This window comes from Acipenser ruthenus, chromosome 6 (assembly GCF_902713425.1).
Source record: "Acipenser ruthenus chromosome 6, fAciRut3.2 maternal haplotype, whole genome shotgun sequence".
NCBI classification, from domain to species: domain Eukaryota; kingdom Metazoa; phylum Chordata; class Actinopteri; order Acipenseriformes; family Acipenseridae; genus Acipenser; species Acipenser ruthenus.
This window is the reverse complement of record NC_081194.1, coordinates 12,566,646-12,586,489: the sequence shown is the minus strand read 5'-3', so window position 1 is coordinate 12,586,489 and position 19,844 is coordinate 12,566,646. Positions and strand designations below refer to the sequence as shown.

The 19,844-nt window shown below is 36.7% G+C and overlaps 1 protein-coding gene across 23 annotated transcripts in view; it reads right to left on the bottom strand.

Annotated features, from left to right (window-relative positions):
* The window catches only part of LOC117410837 (dystonin), a 187,527-nt gene that overhangs the window by 113,320 nt on the left and 54,363 nt on the right, over window positions 1–19,844 (bottom strand). For 13 of the 23 annotated variants that reach the window (XM_034017703.3, XM_034017698.3, XM_034017701.3 and 10 more), the window contains 4 exons: window positions 17,494–17,583; window positions 16,559–16,657; window positions 14,001–14,078; window positions 10,198–10,290 (listed from right to left, as the gene is read on the bottom strand). In XM_034017703.3, coding sequence (XP_033873594.3) covers window positions 10,198–10,290; window positions 14,001–14,078; window positions 16,559–16,657; window positions 17,494–17,583 — 360 coding nt within the window. Of the gene's footprint in view, window positions 1–1,658; window positions 2,625–10,197; window positions 10,291–14,000; window positions 14,079–16,558; window positions 16,658–17,493; window positions 17,584–19,844 lie in introns of those variants that run through there. The other 10 variants (XM_034017702.3, XM_034017715.3, XM_034017718.3 and 7 more) reach the window with 3 other exon arrangements.

The following is a 19,844-nucleotide window of genomic DNA, read 5'->3' as shown; positions in this document are numbered from 1 at the left end:
AGTGCGGGGAACAGGAAGCTAAACCTGCAATCAAAATGAAACCTGACTTTAACTAGAATCAGGTTTCGTTCTTTAAACTGAATCCAGCCAACCAATATTCACAACCTACACTTGCCATTTAGGAAATGTCTGCTTTACCTTGATTTAATATTTTTAAAAACATACAAATGCAACAAGAATCATATCATACATATTTATATGATGCAAATTAGTTAGGGCTAACCATCAAGCTAATTTATTGTTTAGAAGTGCTTCACATTTACCAGGATGCAATTGTTTTATACTGCATTTATCATAAAACAGAGCTTTTAATGACTACAATAAAGTACTTGCTGCATGAGTTAATCAACCTCATCAGCTCAACTGCTAGACTCAGAAATCTGACAGGCATCTGTCTTTTAGAAGTGGTCACATATCTGCAAACACTTTGATGCAGTAACCAAGGCTTAAATAACACACAGGCAACACAGGATTTTACTTTTGGCCCTACTGTACCTAATTTAGTCTAATAAATAACTTGCAGATGTAACAAGGCTGTAGTAGACTGGTGGCAATAGATATGTTTGTAATTGTATTGTAATTCAGTAGCAGTAGTTTGCATGGATGCCACCTGTTTGATTGACTTGTTGGATTGCTGTACTTAAGAACATCAACACACCAACTGCATTGATACATGTTAATTGGTTGAATCTGACTAAATTGTGAAGCTCAGTTTTGTTAAAAAATACATTGCGACAGAATTACTAAAAGGTGTGCAGAACACTCATATTAACCTTCTAAAGTCCAGTCTAATACTGTATAGAAATCTGCCAAACGTACATCATTTTAACAACTACTTTAAAGGTTATATAGAAACCTGATAATAAACACAAAAGTGAAAGTACATGTTACACTGACCCCCACCTATCATAAATACCTTTGCATTTCATTGATATGAATATGACGCACCAGAAAAAAGCACATGCTGGGTAAAGTTCAACGTATGTACTATACTCCCAGCACTTTCATACCCTCCCCCTAGTCATTGTATGTTACTGTATCAAGGTCACCACCCCTTCCCATCTCCCATGATGTTGTAATACTTGAACTTCCCCCATGGTATTGTTTTTTGTTTGTTTTTTTCAATATCAGATTCTAGGCAATGTAACTAAGTGGCCAGAGTCGCACTATGAATCAGCCTAATGCAATTCTGTTCCTAAGAGAAAAAAAAAATCCTTGGAAATAGCTGCTCCTACAAAATAATGTTCTAGCCTGTGGTTGGCTCTAAAAGCTTTCTTGTTTAAAATGGAAACAATTACATCACTGGCTCCATCAAACTTGTTTCTGTTTTTAAATACTGTAACTGCTTGTTCTCTCTCCTTTTCAGGCTACTCCTTTCATCAACCCTGAATAAAACATTCCTCCTACACAAAGGCAATAGTGTTTATTATTATTATTATTATTATTATTATTATTATTATTATTATTATTATTATTATCCCAAGGCTACTCTAAAGCACAATAAGGTCTGGTTCCCAGCACTCAGAAACAGACCTAAAGATAAACGTGCATAAGCTGATATTGTGAAACCAAACACATTATAAATAATGTATTTAGTTTGGCCAGTAATGGAAACAATTTTAGTAAAAAAAAGTGTCGAAAGTTCGTCTTTTTATTACCTTGTGTTCTGTTGGTGATGCAAGTGTGGGGTCTGTGACCTCATGTTGAGGTGTTTGGAAAGGCTCAGGGAACAGGTTCCGTGACAAGGAACCCCCACAATAGGTATATGGTCTCTTTTTCTGGACCTGTGCCTTTATTCGCCTGATAGATTTAGGGACCAAACCAGGAGTAATGTGGAGCAGGTTTTCAGTGCTTTTGTGAAGTTTATCTTGTTCAGATACCTCGTTGTGAGAGCAGTTTTCAAGCTGGCAGGTTTGAAGAAGGTAATCGACACTGCTTAAGCTGACTGCTTTTTTAAAAGGCAGTCCATGCAGTCGCTGGTCTAGCACTGTTTCTTTTGACGCAATATATTTAGGCCTTTGTCTCTTTTTGACAAAACGAAGCCTGTTGTCTTCTGTGGCCCACTCTCTTCTGGGTGTATCAGTTGATTCTGCATTCCCAGCGAGGTGATGCAAGTCCTTCTTATCTGAGTATGAAAGTGAGGATGATTTCTGAACTTCCATAGAGGGGATACTCCCATGTTTATCCAGCGATCCCATTTCACTACAGTTTGTAGATATCTCATTGTTTTTATCTGGCGTGTCCTTTGCAGTAAAATACTGTACATCCATGGGAAGTCCATTGGAATCCCTTTCAGCCCCATCTTCCCACAAAAAACTGGCTGTTATGTTTTCTCCCAGTGAAATCTCCCCACTTTGACTTGTCAGAGAATTGGTGGGTTGCAGTTTTCTTTTCTTCTTCCGTTGAAAATATCTTCTGCCTCTGGAATGTTCTGTGTGACTTAAAGGAGCTCTGGCTGGGTCAATGTAATAGTCCTCCTTTGAACTTCTCACACATCCACAGACATTCCCCATTGTGCTACACGGTCATTTACACATACATCGTTCTCTTTAAATATATTTGAATTTGAAAAACAAAATTCCAAAAAAATAAATAATGTTATAAGCTTAACTTATTCCAGACTTCTTCTACATCCTCTCCAGGAAGCAGCCATTTTGCACTTGGGATATGTACACGCAGGAAGCAGTGGCATTCAGCCCAGCAACAGTCTGTGTCTGATTAAACGCTTCATTCCTTTTAGATCAGCAGTCCTCGGAAACGAAACTCATTAACAGATCTGCCACAGATTCAACAGGACAGCACCCGGTAGATCCTTGTTTAGTTACACAGCTTCTTGTCCCCCTGAGACAGCTTTCAGGAATTTGCAGTAACCTTTGAAACTATAACAGACTGTATGCAGACAAAACAAACACCAAAAATGCTGCCAAAGTACAGCAAAGATTACAGTACCTTTTAAATCAAAGTATCTAGATTTAGATACCACATTTCTTTCATGTTATCCAGTTCTTCAACAGTCTTTTTATGACATTCTCCCTTTGAGCTGTCACATGAATTTGTTTCCAGGACAAATTCATCTATTGAGTTCACATTCACGTAGCTTGATCACTGTAAGCTACTAATCATGAAAACTTTGCTCAGCAATTCTCTGCTCCAATACCACATGTCGGGCTGGTGGCATCCTAGCCTATCATGAAAGGTTTAAATATAAAAGGGCAGGAAGGGTCAACAGAAGTTGTGAAGGCCAAGCTTCCCTGAACAAAGTGATTTCACCAATGTTATTTATCACAGCTCTACACAACACCGATTGCTATAGCTGAAGTATAATACCATAAGCCTCTAGCTTAAACAAACGAGCTTGCATTCAAAACAACTCATTTCAGTCACAAACACATTTGATATGTTTAAAAAAAAAAAAAAAAAGCATACCTCATAAAATGAGACTATAACATAACCACAATTGGCTATTCTACATAACAAATACACAATGGCTCAGACTGCACACAGTTTGTGCTGTTAATGTAAGTCTAATTTGGGAATTAGCCTAGCTGTTTGTGAGCATGTTGAAATATCGGATCACAGACTAGAGCACTACAGGCAATTTGTCTAAGAAGTGCAGCAGTTCGCACTCTTCAACTGAAACATCCAATCTGAAGTATTGTTACTGTTCTTGGTCAGATATCTAAACAACAAATGTTTGTATATATATATATATATATATATATATATATATATATATATATATATATATATATATATATATATATATATATATATATATGTATGTATGTATTTTTTTTCCTAATCAGTTTTGCCAGTACTTAACAGCTTTACATTTCTATATACACAAAGCAAGAAGTTATATTTAGTGAAATATACTATGTAGTTCAATATATGGGGCACTTCACAACAGTGGACTTGGCTATATCACTTCCAAGTTTGTATGTCCCACAATTTACTGACCCAGGCTTTCACTTTTTAAGCCCCAGTACAGTACAGACTCAAGCCTCCGCTGTATAAAACGGACAACAACCTGTATTTTTAGGATCTGCCTATACAGAAGACACTGAGACCTACAATCTGCAGCTACCAAGAACATTTTACAGAGTATTTATCTGCTCAGGGTCAGTATTCCTTATACACTCAATTACAGTAGCACTAGTTACTGCTCAAATATACAGACACATGCCACATGAGGATTTGTCATTATATTTTAATGTGTCATCTATTTCTTAATGTCATTTGGGTTACATATTCCACATACCATTATCTGGTGTACTAATATTATTTTGGATGTTTAGATCATGAGTTTTAAAAGAATGTTTTATGCTTTGTTGAATGTGCTGTGATGTTCATATGAGGTCTTGTACATTTGTTGTCATCATCTTCCTGTGACTGAAAGCCTAGCAGGCACCTGCTGCAGAAATGGTGTTACTGCACAGCAGAACTAAAAATAAAGACTGAATGCTCTTGCACTGCCAGGATATGAACATACCACGTGCAAACAACTGACATTTGGGAAAAGGTTAAAATTACAAAACCATAGAGTTTATATTTGAGACTTTAATCCTGAACTGAATCCTAACTCCAAAGTCAAACACTGTTCCTTTAAAAAGGTCATGTACATGATAAACCATACTTTAAAATACACAGAATCTCGCCTCCTGTCTACAACTCCACACATTTTAAGAGAGGATGGAGGAGGTCACAGATGCATCAAACAGTGTTCCCTGTCAACACCTGCATGAGCTGTAAAATAACCTGTTCCAGAGATAGGGAATGGTGGCAGTCATAAGTGTTGATTTGTACAGTACTGTTGCAAGAACTCCATAGCCACATGGTGCAGTGTGATATTGGCATCAAAACATTAGAACTAATGGCATATTACATGACCAATCCTCTACTTTTTTCAGGGAGACTGGATGTAGATATCTTCCGCCAATGTTAGCAGTTATTTTTCTTTTACATACAACTGTTCTCTTCCACAATAAAAGGGTGACTGAATTTAAGTAATTTACGATGTCCAGTTTAATTACATGGCACTTAACAACCCCCCTGCCCGCCCCACATTTCTTTAGGGACAAATAGGTTGTCTACAGGATAAGACAGGAACAAAAAATAATCATCACTGATAATATGATTACTGATAACAATTGTATATGATAATGTGCATCTGTATGATATGTTGCCTTGTCCACAGTCCTTGCAAAAGGGGGTTGCAGCTTTTATATATTCAAACCCCCCAAACAATATACATTTTCTTTAAATGCTAGTAATGTGCAATCCCAAGTTTCAGAGCACTGTTCTGTTATTTTGGATACTCCAATAAAAGGTTCAGCCTACACATAATGTCGGCTTATAAACTCATTTCCTTAACTAGACAGGGTAGAAAACTTTAATAAAAAACTGCTTTCTGGGCAAAATAAAATAACTTTCTCTCTTACCCTTCAACTTATAGATCATGAAGGAACAGGCAAAATACCCAGTAGCATGAATGCCAAACTTCTTGCGTGAGTTAACAGCGGCAGGTGCAGGTATATATAACTTATCTCCCAAGCTAGCTGTCAGCATGTTTTATTACCCCAAGCATAATAAAACATGTTACATTTTTTTTTTTTTATTTCACTAGAAGGTATTTAATTTTTAATTTCTGTTTAACAAATATTCCAATAGATGCCTTGTTAAGACAAGATTTTGGTTTTTTTTTTCAAAACATTTTTGGCATTCTTTCTAAAGAAGCTGTTCTATGTCTTGAAATGATTGCATGATACAATCTAATGCATTTATGAGAAAAATGGTCCCTTGTGGGTATGGCTGGGAGTCAAAAAGTGTGACAGCTATGTTATGTACACAGCTATATTACTGAATTGTAAGACTGATGATATATTTATACACCTATATATTGTCTAGTTTACATAAGTTGATTTAAATGCATGATTGTCATGTTTTAGAAAAGATTAAACAACCTGATGAAATAAACTTTGTATATTTAACATTTTCCTCATTTTTAATGACTTACCAGTTTTCCTATCCTATCATGTGGGTTTTGTATAATTCTCTATTGTTGCTTCAGCTTGGATCATTTGCCTGCTATTGTAGATAATATTGTAGCAAAAGAAGGCTGGGGAAGAAAACCAGTGTTGCACAGACTGTGCACAATGGTTCACGCAATCACAGCGCAACTGTACGTACAGTATCACCACCATCACCTTACCATCAGCCTTGAGGAGTGTATTAAGTAGTTACAGTAGTACACATGGCAAATAATAATTGAAACGCCAATAGAGAATGAAACAGAACACACATAATAGGATATTCAAAAATAAATGAAACAGAAGGGAAATGTAGAACCTAACCCTTTAGCGTATTGAGTACAGTATGCTGCTTCTTTATTTCTCCTTTGTGCCTGCTTTTGAGAGTTTAAAGTTACTGGATATTCATCTGTGAGGTCTTACATAAGGGCACATGTGCAGTATATGTTAAACTGCACACTATGGGGTTTGATATACACTACCGGTCAAAAGTTTTAGAACACCCCCATTTTTCCAGTTTTTATTGAAATTTAAGCAGTTCAAGTCCAGTGAATCACCTGAAATGGTACAAAGGTAAGCGGTAAACCGCCAAAGGTTAAAAAAAAAAGTTTAGGTTACCAAAAACTGAAAAATAATGTACATTTCAGAGTTATACAAAAAGGCCTTTTTCAGGGAACAAGTAATGGGTTAACAACTTACAGCTGTTCTGCAGCAATGGAAGTAAATTAAGCCTTGAAAGTTGATGCTAACAATTCCTACAGGTGTCCCAACGTTTGTTGATTACTTACAAACCCTCTGTCTGTATAAAAGCAGTGTTGGAACAGACTGTGTTACTACACCCTCTTAAGCATTATTTGGACAGCATTGTACTGCAGGAAGTAGTAAATTGCTCTCATAATGGCGAGAAAAAGGCAATTAACAAAGGAAGACAGACAGACCATTATAACCCTTAAAAGTGTAGGTCTTTCCTTTAGAGAAATTGCAAAGAAAGCAAAGGTGTCAGTGAGTACAGTTTCCTACACCATCAAAAGGCACTTGGAAACTGGAGGAAACTCTGACAGGAAGAGGTCTGGCAGACCCAAAGCCACAACAGAATCAGAAGACAAGTTTCTGAGAGTCAACAGCTTGCGTGATAGGCAGCTCACAGGACAACAGCTTCAAGCACAGCTTAACACTGGTCGAAGTAAGCAAGTCTCAGTTTCAACTGTGAAGAGAAGACTTCGAGCTGCAGGTTTGACAGGTCGAGTGGCAGTAAGAAAGCCATTGCTAAGATGGCAAAATAAGAAAAAGAGGCTTGCCTGGGCCATGAAGCACCGCCAGTGGACTACTGAAGACTGGAAGAAGGTCTTATGGACCGATGAATCAAAATTGAAATCTTCGGTTCATCACGCAGGGTTTTTGTACGCCGTCGAGTAGGCGAAAGGATGGTTCCTCGGTGTGTGACACCAACTGTCAAGCATGGAGGAGGAAGCGTGATGGTCTGGGGCTCTTTTGCTGGATCCAGAGTCGGCGACTTGCAGAGTGAGTGGCACCCTGAACCAAAACTGCTACCACAGCATTTTGCAGCGCCATGCAATACGCTCTGGTATACGCCTAGTTGGTCAGGGGTTCATCCTACAGCAAGATAATGACCCAAAACATACGTCCAGGCTATGTCAGAACTACCTTAGAAGAAAAGAACAAGACGGTAGGCTTCAAATCATGGAATGGCCAGCACAGTCTCCAGACTTAAACCCCATCGAGCTGGTTTAGAATGAACTGGACAGAAGGGTGAAGGCAAAGCAACCTACAAGTGCAACACATTTGTGGGAACTTCTGCAACAGTGTTGGGAAGACCTTTCCGAACAATATTTGATTTCCATTGTAGAAAGAATGCCACAAGTGTGTTCGGCTGTTACATGGTGGCTACTTTGATGAGTCAAAAATTTAGATTAAATTTTGTTAAACAAAACGATTCCATGATTTCTTTTTTATCTCCAATTGTTTATTTGTTCTATGCTTTAATTTCATTGAGACATTAAACTGCGTAAATTTCAATAAAAACTGGAAAAATGGAGGTGTTCTAAAACTTTTAACCGGTAGTGTATGTCACCATGGCCTATATTCACAGTATCTGGAATGCTGTTCTGCCTCAAATTTGAAGCTGTTACTGTACCTGAAATTATTAAGTCAGATTTAAACTACAGGAATCCCTAGTGCATGCTTTTGTGTAGAATCTGTTAACACATTTGCTTTTCCAAACATGAAGCTTTACCTTCATGTTTTGTTTAATTTTTATTTAAATATCTTTTCTTTTGTTGTTTAATTAACACTGAGTAACTGTAATGCTGTATATTTCAAGTAAAAAAAATCCAAGCATCTGGGATGAGGAGCAATTTAGCTAAATTGCTAGCTACTGCACTTGAATAACGGCAGAGCTGTCTTGCCTACAAAAGCTTAAACTACTGAATAACAATACAAATGCCACAACATCGCAGCACCCTGTTCACAGAAACTGTATCTTCCCCCGTTAGGAACTGTCTAACAACTCATTTTAACTGGGAATTAAAATATACATAGATGATCTCTCTAAAGCAAAACAGGTAATTGAAAAGTTATTTGCACTGTATATTTCAATGTGGAAAAACTGCTTCTGATAATTAATTTATTGTTTCAGTCATGCCATGAGTGATATATTCTCATAATAACCTAGTTTCCACAGTAAAGTCAAATCTAACCAGTAGAGTAACACTGGACTTTAGCCTATGACCCATGAAAGTCAAGGGGAAAATGAGAACACCAATGCTCCAAGCCCCTGGACAGCACAGGCTTGTGAAGATAGTAGGCCAAGATAAAGTGAGAGGTCATAGTGTCTAAACATAGAAAACAATGAGTGCAGATTTGTTTTACAATGTAATTGAATGCACATCATTGTTCATTATACAATAGTTTTGGATGGCTTTCACCATACAAAATAGAAGAATCTCATTAACTGTTTTTTTGTTTTTAACAGCAACAATAACAGCTACCAGGCAGATACCACCCCCTAGTCTCAAATGCATGGTAAGTTTTCATAAGGCCAAAAAAAAAAAAAAAAAAAAAAATTACATATACCTTGTTTAGACATGAAGTTAGATTTTTGTTTTTAAAACATGTTCATGTTATAATCATTGTATTCAAGATGCTGTAATGCCGTTTTTTTGTTTTGCAACAAACTCAAATATAGACCAAGGAGGCAAAACAAGTATATAGAACAAGTAGGTAACTTGTGCCTCTAAAACCACATTACTGTATTGAATCCCTATGTCAAAGCAATTTATTTTTCTTTTTTTTAGGAGCAACAACAAATAACACGTCAATAGAAGCAAACAATTAACACATACTATAGTAAAGAATCAAAAGGATGTGAGGCGTGTCTTTGACGATTTGGAAATGATCTGCTAAACCTCAGAAATAAATGACAAAAGCTAAAGTAAATGATCACAACTTGATGTCTTGGCAATTTTGTTTTATACTCCAAGAAGGTAATGCTTGTTCTTTGCTACTCCCTGAACAAAATTAAAATGGAAAGAGCTGCCACAGCTAGAATCAAATTCTGGATCACAAATGAGTTTGCTTGTTTAAAATCAACAATGCGGTCTAGGGTGGATAATAATAATAATAATAATAATAATAATAATAATAATAATAATAATAATAATAATAACTTTAATTTAAATATAGCACCTTTCACATCGAAGTGTCCAAGACACAAATTAATTTATTAACATTGTAGACTTGAATACAAACAAGAATTTTCCAAATACATTCGTAAACAGTGGAAGCATAAAAACCTAGGAAGCCTAAGAAGAGAAGATAGCCAAAAAGAGGTGTGTTTTGAGAGAAGTTTTAAACTGAGAAACTGAAGTAGAATTTCGAATGCAGCTGGGCAGAGAATTCCATAAGGAAGGGGCAATGCAACTAAAGCTGTGCCCACCAAGAGTAATACTCTTCGGTGAAATGCATTTAAGAAGTCCAGAACTGGAAGACCTAAGCTGTCTCCCAGGGACATATTGGCTATGAAGGTCCATGATGTAAGAAGGACATTGACCATGTAGGGCCTTGTATGTCAGCAGCAGAATCTTGATGCCAGTTTTCCAAACAATAGGGATAGCAATAGAGGAAAGGAAATATGAAGCGCAAAACCTACCTGAAAGTGCAGAATTATGGTCCATATCAAACCCAACGTTAGCTTTGGGTTTCCATCTGTTATATCATCATTCCTGATGTTTACAAGTTTAACCTGTTAAAATAAAAAGTATTTATTAATTTGATTACAAACGTATTAATATTCATACAGTAAGGTACACATGTATAATCACCAAATAAAATCACTTTACAGAGTGGAAATATTATTATCAATTTTAAACTTTGATTATTTATTTTAGAAAAAAAGTTAAAATAGATGTAAGTTAAACATAAGGTTACTTGCAGATATTATACAGTACTACTGTATATATGTAGAGTAGTGGTTAGGGCTCTGGACTCTTGACCGGAGGGTCGTGGGTTCAATCCCCGGTAGGGGACACTGCTGTTGTACCCTTGAGCAAGGTACTTTACCTAGATTGCTCCAGTAAAAACCCAACTGTATAAATGGGTAATTGTATGTAAAAATAATGTGATATCTTAACAATTGTAAGTCGCCCTGGATAAGGGCGTCTGCTAAGAAATAAATAATAATAATAATAATAATAATAATAATATATAAGGCTTCTCTTTCTCTGTTTTTATTAATTCCATTTTTCGGCATTTATTTTTAGCTATATTTGAGATACCCCAATTTTTTTTTTTTGTTTTTTTGGGGGCTTTCGCTTTTTATATACTGTATGAAATTATTGTTTTCGGTTACTTTCCAAAATGCTTGGGCGTTATTTTCTGTCACAATTTGTATAGTAACTCGACAGTATATCTATAACCTGTTTCATGAATGTGAGTGCTAGGCCAAATCAGGCCAGCAGAGGGTGCAAGAACGCAATTAATTCACTGCAGTGATCCTTAATAAAAATAGTGGACAAATTTGTACAATTCATTGTAAAATATATTTTCTATTGCAAAGTGAAAAGTCACTAAATCAGGCTTTAAACCAGTCTTTCAACAGTCATGTTGGACAAAAATACTTCAGGTTTGTAAGCTAAGCCACTGCTAGGGGAAACTAGATGTAACAGCAAGTGTTCCTTTTATCTAAAGATAGCATGAAGCCACACCTTTGGTCCCCATTGAGCACTAGAACACTACATGTATTACATACTGTACTGTAGTTAGCATTTTGCTTCAGAATGAGTATGGTCTGTCTGGAGATGCATATCATGTGTTGTTTATCAATACTGTGTATGCACCATTTAACAGTTGGTTATTCATATTCATATATAATTAAGCAATAACAAAAATAGTCTCTCAAGTAATCTTACCACCTGGTAAAACATTTTTGCAATTATTTTTTAAGACCTGAACCAAGCGTGGATAATCATCTATACTGCCATTGATGAGACTCCAATAAAACAGATTATATTGGAAACCACAATATAGGCCTAGTAATTGATTTTGTCACTTTGCCATCTTGAAATGTAATACTTTAGTTTAATATAAAAACGTCAATAATTTTTGTGGAATGCATTGCAAAATACACCCACTCCTCCTTATATCTCCCCTCGCTATACTGCAGATTCAGATATATCGCGGTCCTGGAGTTGGCTCCCCATTTTTACAGTCTAACTGCGCATGCCTTAGCTGCACTATACATAGACAATTTCACTTTGAATTACTGTTCATTTTATTTCGCACTGCACATCAGAAACAAAAATATACAAAACAATTAAAAACAAAGCATTAATGTCGTACTGTTATCATACACACATGCATTGCACAATAACACAAAGCAAATTAAATATCTACTTGCTGAAGCGGTTTTTTAAGCAATGCACTAGCAAAAGTCACAGGGCAGTGACGTCAGCTCCATAGCAACAAGCCTTCTGTGTTGGGAATGGATTCTTTCAATGCAGCAGTTTGGGCATTTGAGAAAGGAGAGGAAGATTCATGAAATTAATTGGAGACTTAAGTTGATGAGAAGCAATTACCCTCCACAGTACGAATTAAAACGGTGTGCTGCTGTTTATACGAAAAATGAGAAAAAGCGGGTTGCGTAGAGAATTTATACTGGACCCTGACGCCCACGATAATATCTGTTATTAGTCTATTTGTTTTTGGGTGTCTCAAATATCGTGGCTCTCAATATATAGCAGATTTGTATTGGACCCCGACACCCACAATATATCGAGTGGGTGGTGTATTTCTGTGATATGTCAGCAGGGTAGGTTCTGCCATAAGGCTTGGGGTGCTTAAGCCACCCCACTTTTTTTAAGCCCATCGCTAGTATTGTGTAGGCAGCTGGCACAAGCTGGCACAAGCTGGCACAGGTGATAATCATATAATCAACTTGTTTTTGCCTAATCAGCACTGTCACTGCACACAGGCTAGCAAGAGAGAGACCAGTATTGTTTTCTCTCACTCTGGTAATTTGTAACAATTGTAAATGTTCTAACGTCATCACTAGCAACCAACGAGAGAGCTACCTATAATGCTCACCCCCTGTTAACTTTCACCATGTGAATTGTATTTTAGGCTCATTCTCACCCTGTGAATTGTATTTTAGGCTCATGTTCACCCTGTGAATTGTATGCCTAGGCAAAAATGAATTGGGGTGAAAAGAATTAGCCTTGGCTAAAATTCACGGGGTAAAAGGATTAGGCTGTGACATCAGCGTGAAAAAACTTTAGATAAATAAATGAACCAGACACAACGGTAAGAATTCATATCTATCAGTTTTATGAGTTTGATTTTATCAGGTTCCTGTTCTTGTGTGTTTTATATATTAATTTACATTTTGTTTAAATAAGTAGCTAATCAGATTTGTAACCAATATGTGTGTAATGCATTGTACCGGTAGATAGCTGTTTTTAACGATGTTGGCAAATCCTATAAAGCCATTATTGTACTACTTTTTTTGTTTTGTTTAAAGCGACAGCAGTAGCAGTACATTGTATTTCGGTTGAAAATGCTGAAACAAAGAACTTTGGACAGTTTTTTTTTATTCCAGGGACAGCATGAATGTTGCACAGTTTGCATCAGTGGCCCTAAGGCAAATTATTTAGTTTGAACTATTTCAACACTGCAAACTTGTATACAGGTCTACGAAAAATAACACGGCAGTAAACTGATTTAAAACACTATGGCTGTTTTAATTTTTTCCAGTATGGATACTGTTTATTTAATTATCCTAGGGTAGTGTAACTCCTTAGTGCTGAAAGACTGAAATTGCACTTTAAGTTTTTGGATTAGTCCTAATTAGTGGACATTTACTGCATAAATGTTCTGAAAACTGATTATTGGTATGTTTTATTGTTCTGTACAGCCTACATCTAATTGTTTTTAAATTAAGCTTTATCACTCAACACTAAAATTAGGCATCGGGGAGCTTTTTTTTTTTTTTTTAAACTCCCAAAACACTTTTGTGTAACTGGAAAGTTGAACAAAAATTCATACGCAATTTTGCACAGTGAAATATTTTAGCCACATTTTAAAACACAACAAAAAGGGTTTTATTCTTCATTTTAAAGTTGGTGTAATATGGTAATTAGTTCACTTGTAAAACAAAGTCTTTTTATTAATCATGTGTACCTTGTGTCGCATAACTTGGCACTTGATTAAAGTTCTTTCTCATTTAAAACACTCACAAGAACACAGGACAATATACAGGATCAGCTACATTAGCAATGTATGTATTTATATTACAGCTCAGTCATCATGATAATGACTTCAGAGATAACAACCGCCCCTGCATGTCAGTATGGATATCTTGTTAAGCACGAAGTTTCATTGCAAAACAGGACTAATTCGGTCTTTTCCTAGTAATGTAATTTGCAATCATTCAAATATCATCTTAATTGTTCCCCTTACCTGGCGTTTCTTTAAATAATCCAGTGCAATCTGTACATTCTGGAGCCTGTGGAAGCGCATCCTGCCTTTCTCTCGAGGCTAGAGGGAAATAGAAAGGTGTTGTTAAAAGGTACATTGTCTGTTTTTATTCAATATAATAGAACACCAGTGAATGACACCATCTCGTGGACAGCTCTACTATGCACAGTTTACTGCTCCACATCCTAATAATCTCCAGTTGTACTCGTAACAAAACAGAATACAGCTGTTATGAAACCCTGAACTAGATTCTCAAAGCTGTTTACTTAAAATTGTCATTAGCAGGATTTTTTCTAAAAGAAAACATGCACTCAATACAGTTACTAATGTGAAAAAACAACTTGAACATGTGATTAAGTGGCATGTACGTAGTTTTAAGCTGTTTTTTATTTTATTTAGTATTGTAATTGGTACTTTTATCTTTCTGAGTACTATATGCTACTTACAATTTGGAGTAACGCTTTGAGTATTGGGACTATTGTAGCAAAATAGCAGGGTTGGAATAAATGACAAATAAAGTAAGAAAGACACTTTCTGACCAAATTCCTACTTAAAAATGTCACTAGAAAAATGAATGCAATTTTGTTTTTGCGACTGATGACTTTAAAATATGGAGACAGTGCAAGTCTGTGGCTACCCAAAGGGAAGCTAATTAAAAATAAAAAATAAAACATGGCACCTTTATAAAAGAACAGGATTGTCTGAGTAAATGAGAAAAGCTCTTCCTGCTACTTGCATCTGAAAGCAAAACATTTATTTTTCAATGAACTGACATTTTTAAGTGGTCCTATAAAAGGAACAACCCTTTAAAATATGTTAACACTATTTTTAAATTTGTATGGGGCACCATACCTCAGCAATGTATCTCCATATTTTTGGGTCATGATGTACAGTAAGTCTGTATAACATATACTGTATAAAGATGATACAGAAAGCATAAGATATGTGTCTGCATACTTTTAAAAGGGTGATTATAAAGTTAGTTGGCCATTTTTGTTGTAGACACCAAGTGATGGGCATCAGTGCCTACAACGATTGTGGCGTATGCAGTTACATCACCTCTTGAGGGATGGCACCCTTCAAAATTTTTCTGATTTTTTTCTTTTTAAAAGAATGGCCAACTCACTTAGTAATTACAGTAGCTTGTATATGCGGTTCAACTGCTGAAGAAAACAATACATATTGGTCATGTGTCAATACTTTTGGACCACAGTGTAACAAGCTGAACCACATATTTTCTTAGCAGCAAGCAGTATTTAGCTGGTAAATTCTTTACGGCAGTAGGCATGAACTAATGGAACAGGCAAAGCAGCAGAACATATTTCCTGGTAAGGATTCAGTTGGTTTCACAATGACTTGTAACAACTTTTCTATTAAGTGACATAATGGTGCACAACACACATGACAACAGCGGATCAAAGCTCAAATCCCCACAAATCAAGCCTTTGAAAATAACTGTTCCATCCAGAAAACCACAGTCACCCCGACAGTTGATCATTATGATCACAGTCTCACAGATTTTTGAATGTTAAGGTTAACTTGACTGATTACAGAGCTCACCTCCACAGTTTATTTCGTGTTTAGAGACTACCTCTCATCAAGTTGAGTTTATTTCTCGCACACTCTTTGCTGTGTCAGATCTGCAAGTAAAGCAGGATGGGTCTGTCATACTAAGAGTGCAAGAGAAAGTACACTCAGGACTTGATTAGAGGTAGCCACCTAACACTTATAAACATTAAATCCAAATTTTTAAAAAAACAGATGAAAACCTGATATTAACGTACTCTGTCTATTTTTATACAACCTGATGTGGTTTAAACATTTAGAATGCTTTGTCATTGACATTCTGAGCGTGACATCTACACTCTCAGCGAAATTATAAGTGTAACTGCTGCTAATAGGTACTAATGAGGACGTGGCTTATAATGCATTTTAGAATTGTTAGTCACTTAAAATATATTTTGTAGTATGTACAGTACTATAATTCACTGCACTGTAAATCTAAAATTATTACGTTTTGGTAACCTTTTTTATAACATAAATGTTATTCTGGAAAACGCTGATAGTAAATATGAAGGCACCACCTTTTATCCATTTTTACTATAACTTTAACTGAAGCGCCACAAATATGGGTTTGATATATTACAACGAGGAAAACCATCTGCTTCTGTTCCTAATGCACATTCATACGTGCCACACACAGGCAGACAAATGCAGAACAGGGATTTGAACTGGAGCCTTTTAATGTGAAAGCCCATTGCCAGCTGAGCATATGTCTATATACTGTGTGTGTGTGTATATATATATATATATATATATATATATATATATATACACACACAGTACATGTATAGGACACTAGATTATATATACAGAAATCCTTACATACAGATATTTATAATTTGAATACACTGGTTTGCATATACAAAGTTAAACGACAGTAATTATCCTCATGTGGAATCCAAGGGTTTTCTTGTTTCGTCACCACAGCACACTCTAGTAGCTTCTACGTTAGTACTGTTACGGGGCTCCACACCTACCCCCTTATCATCATCCTGCTCATCCTCATGCTGCTCAAACGCGCATGCTCCAGCTGCACTCACCAACCGCAGCGTCTTCAGAAAATCACGCTCCCTTGGCTTATCAACATATCAGACAGAAGAAAATACAAGGAAGACACAAGACAGACAACAAATGAAAAGGAAGAATGAAACGAAAAGAAATGAAAGGACAGGTAACAAAAAAAGGCAAAGAAATGAATGCAAAGGAGAACAGAATGGATTTGGAGATTTGTCCATCGGGAGGCTGTGTTGTGTTTGCTACCAGAGAAAAGGGATGTGAGGTCAAAAGTGGACAGGTAAAGTTCCAGAGCATCCACATTACAATTGGATGGGACATTACAGTGAAAAGGTTGTGGTTGTACTTATTCATCCAGAAAGCTGTCTGACAAATGGTCAATAAACTGTAGTGTCCTAAAGTGCAGAATTCACTTCTTTTCAAAAAGACAACTGATTTCTGCAGCTTGGTAGATCCTCCCTTGGCCTTAAGACACTGTTGGCATTGAGGGAATATCTGCTCGGATAATCTTTATGTTCTGTTTGTGCGTCTATTCCTAAATTACCGAAGCTTGACCTTATTGAGTGTCTGTTTTACAGTTCAGTCATATTAATGTGAATATAGTGTTAAAACACATATGTGTTAAGAACTACTGGAAAATTTAAAGTGAGGCAGTATTCGTGGCTAGTACTGCACAACTACTTAGAGCTACACTGTTTAATAACTACTTGTAATGTTTTTTAAGAATCGCGAAATGAAACAAAAGGACAAATCAATTTTTTTTCTGCAGAAGGCATTTGTTGTATTTTTATTTTTAAATACAACTAGATTCAGGAAGGGGTGTACTTTGTCTTAGAACAAAAAAAATTCAAAACTGTAAAAGGAGATTAGATTTCTTTCTTTTTTAAAAGAAACTCACCAAGGTCTCCCCGCACAGGACCTCTAACAGGGAGATCAGGTTGTGTCCATCTCTAAGGTCTTCGTACAGATCATTCACATGCTTCCGTACCTGTAACACAAACATTACTGTCAGGGTAAACTGTAAGATTAAATAAGAAAGGTATAATCCCTTTTTTTACTGCATTTAGCAAACTTCAACAACAGAGTAACTGGGAAGGAGGTTTATCCATTTTGACATGCATTCAAAGGTACATTTTTGCCTGTGTAATGACAAACTCAATCCGGTGTAAGATTTAGCTTGGTTTGTTTTTAGTTCATGTTTTTTGGGGTCTAAACTTTAAATATAAAGGATGCCAAGCATGCAAATAAGTTATGTCTTGCTATTGTATTATAATTAGTATTATAAAGTTGCATACTTTTTCAAGACAGAAAAGCTACAGGTACCTTTATACATGTCAAATCCTACAGTTACAGATAATAGTAACTTTTTTTTATTCTCTTATAGGCCTATTTATTCTCCATAACTACATGTATGTATAGCACTTTAAGAATGGGCAGGTCTCACTTGAATGCTGATGATGTTTTGAGTTGTGACTGGTAAAACATTTAGTGACCAGTCATTGACAGGCAGCAGTTTTTCCTAGTGGAAACACTGATATACGTTAATAATTTATTAACATCATCGCTGGTCTCCCATTTTATTGGGAAAATGGATCTGAACTAGTTAGTGCTAATAACAGGTATAATGGGTCTGAAGCAGAAGAAGGATTTAAAACCTTGGTTAGTACTCCCTTAAAAATGATTCATACTGAGATGTCTGTAGAACAATAGCAATCACCGTGATCACATTGCAATCTGCCACGCCTTACATCTACCCTGCAATAGCAATCACCGTGATCACACTGCAATCTGCCACGCCTTACATCTACCCTGCAATAGCAATCACCGTGATCACATTGCAATCTGCCACGCCTTACATCTACCCTGCAATAGCAATCACCGTGTTCACATTGCAATCTGCCACGCCTTACATCTACCCTGCAATAGCAATCACCGTGATCACATTGCAATCTGCCACGCCTTACATCTACCCTGCAATAGCAATCACCGTGATCACATTGCAATCTGCCACGCCTTACATCTACCCTGCAATAGCAATCACCGTGATCACATTGCAATCTGCCACGCCTTACATCTACCCTGCAATAGCAATCACCGTGATCACATTGCAATCTGCCACGCCTTACATCTACCCTGCAATAGCAATCACCGTGATCACATTGCAATCTGCCACGCCTTACATCTACCCTGCAATAGCAATCACCGTGATCACATTGCAATCTGCCACGCCTTACATCTACCCTGCAATAGCAATCACCGTGATCACATTGCAATCTGCCACGCCTTACATCTACCCTGCAATAGCAATCACCGTGATCACATTGCAATCTGCCACGCCTTACATCTACCCTGCAATAGCAATCACCGTGATCACATTGCAATCTGCCACGCCTTACATCTACCCTGCAATAGCAATCACCGTGATCACATTGCAATCTGCCACGCCTTACATCTACCCTGCAATAGCAATCACCGTGATCACATTGCAATCTGCCACGCCTTACATCCACCCTGCAATAGCAATCACTGTGATCACATTGCAATCTGCCACGCCTTACATCTACCCTGCAATAGCAATCACCGTGATCACATTGCAATCTGCCACGCCTTACATCCACCCTGCCTTTTCATCTAGTGATGAGCAGCCTCTCACCTTTTGAAGTGGCATTTTCTTAGAGAGCTCTGCCCTACCTGACACCTGTCCAGACCAATATAAAATGAAAATCCTATTAGAAACACTGTTATAATACTGAAAGAGATTAAACCAAAAAAGCTATGAAAAAAAAAAACAGCAGAATAGATTTTAAAATACTGTTTTCAACACGTGTTGATGATCGTGCATTGTTTTGTAGTCTGATTAAGTATGTACTAATGCATGTCCATACCAAGCTTTAACAGTTGGCTGACCATCTGACCAGATATATCTAACAGATGGCTTAACTTGAAAGTCTTAATTTAATTACATCAGCTCAATCTTCACATTACATTAGCAGATATACAGGTATCTATCAAATAGCTATATCTACAAATGTAATGTAAATAGAAGCATCTCCACTACAATATATCCCATTGCCAGGGATATGGGATGATAAAACCCTGACAGATTTACACTTTCCATCTGCATTACCAGATCACTATCAACCTAACTGCAGATCGCATTCAGGCTTCTCAGGTAAAGGTAAATGTAATGTAATGCAGTGAGCAAATATCTTGAATTTCCTGAATATTGTGCCTGCCATTATGCCCTTT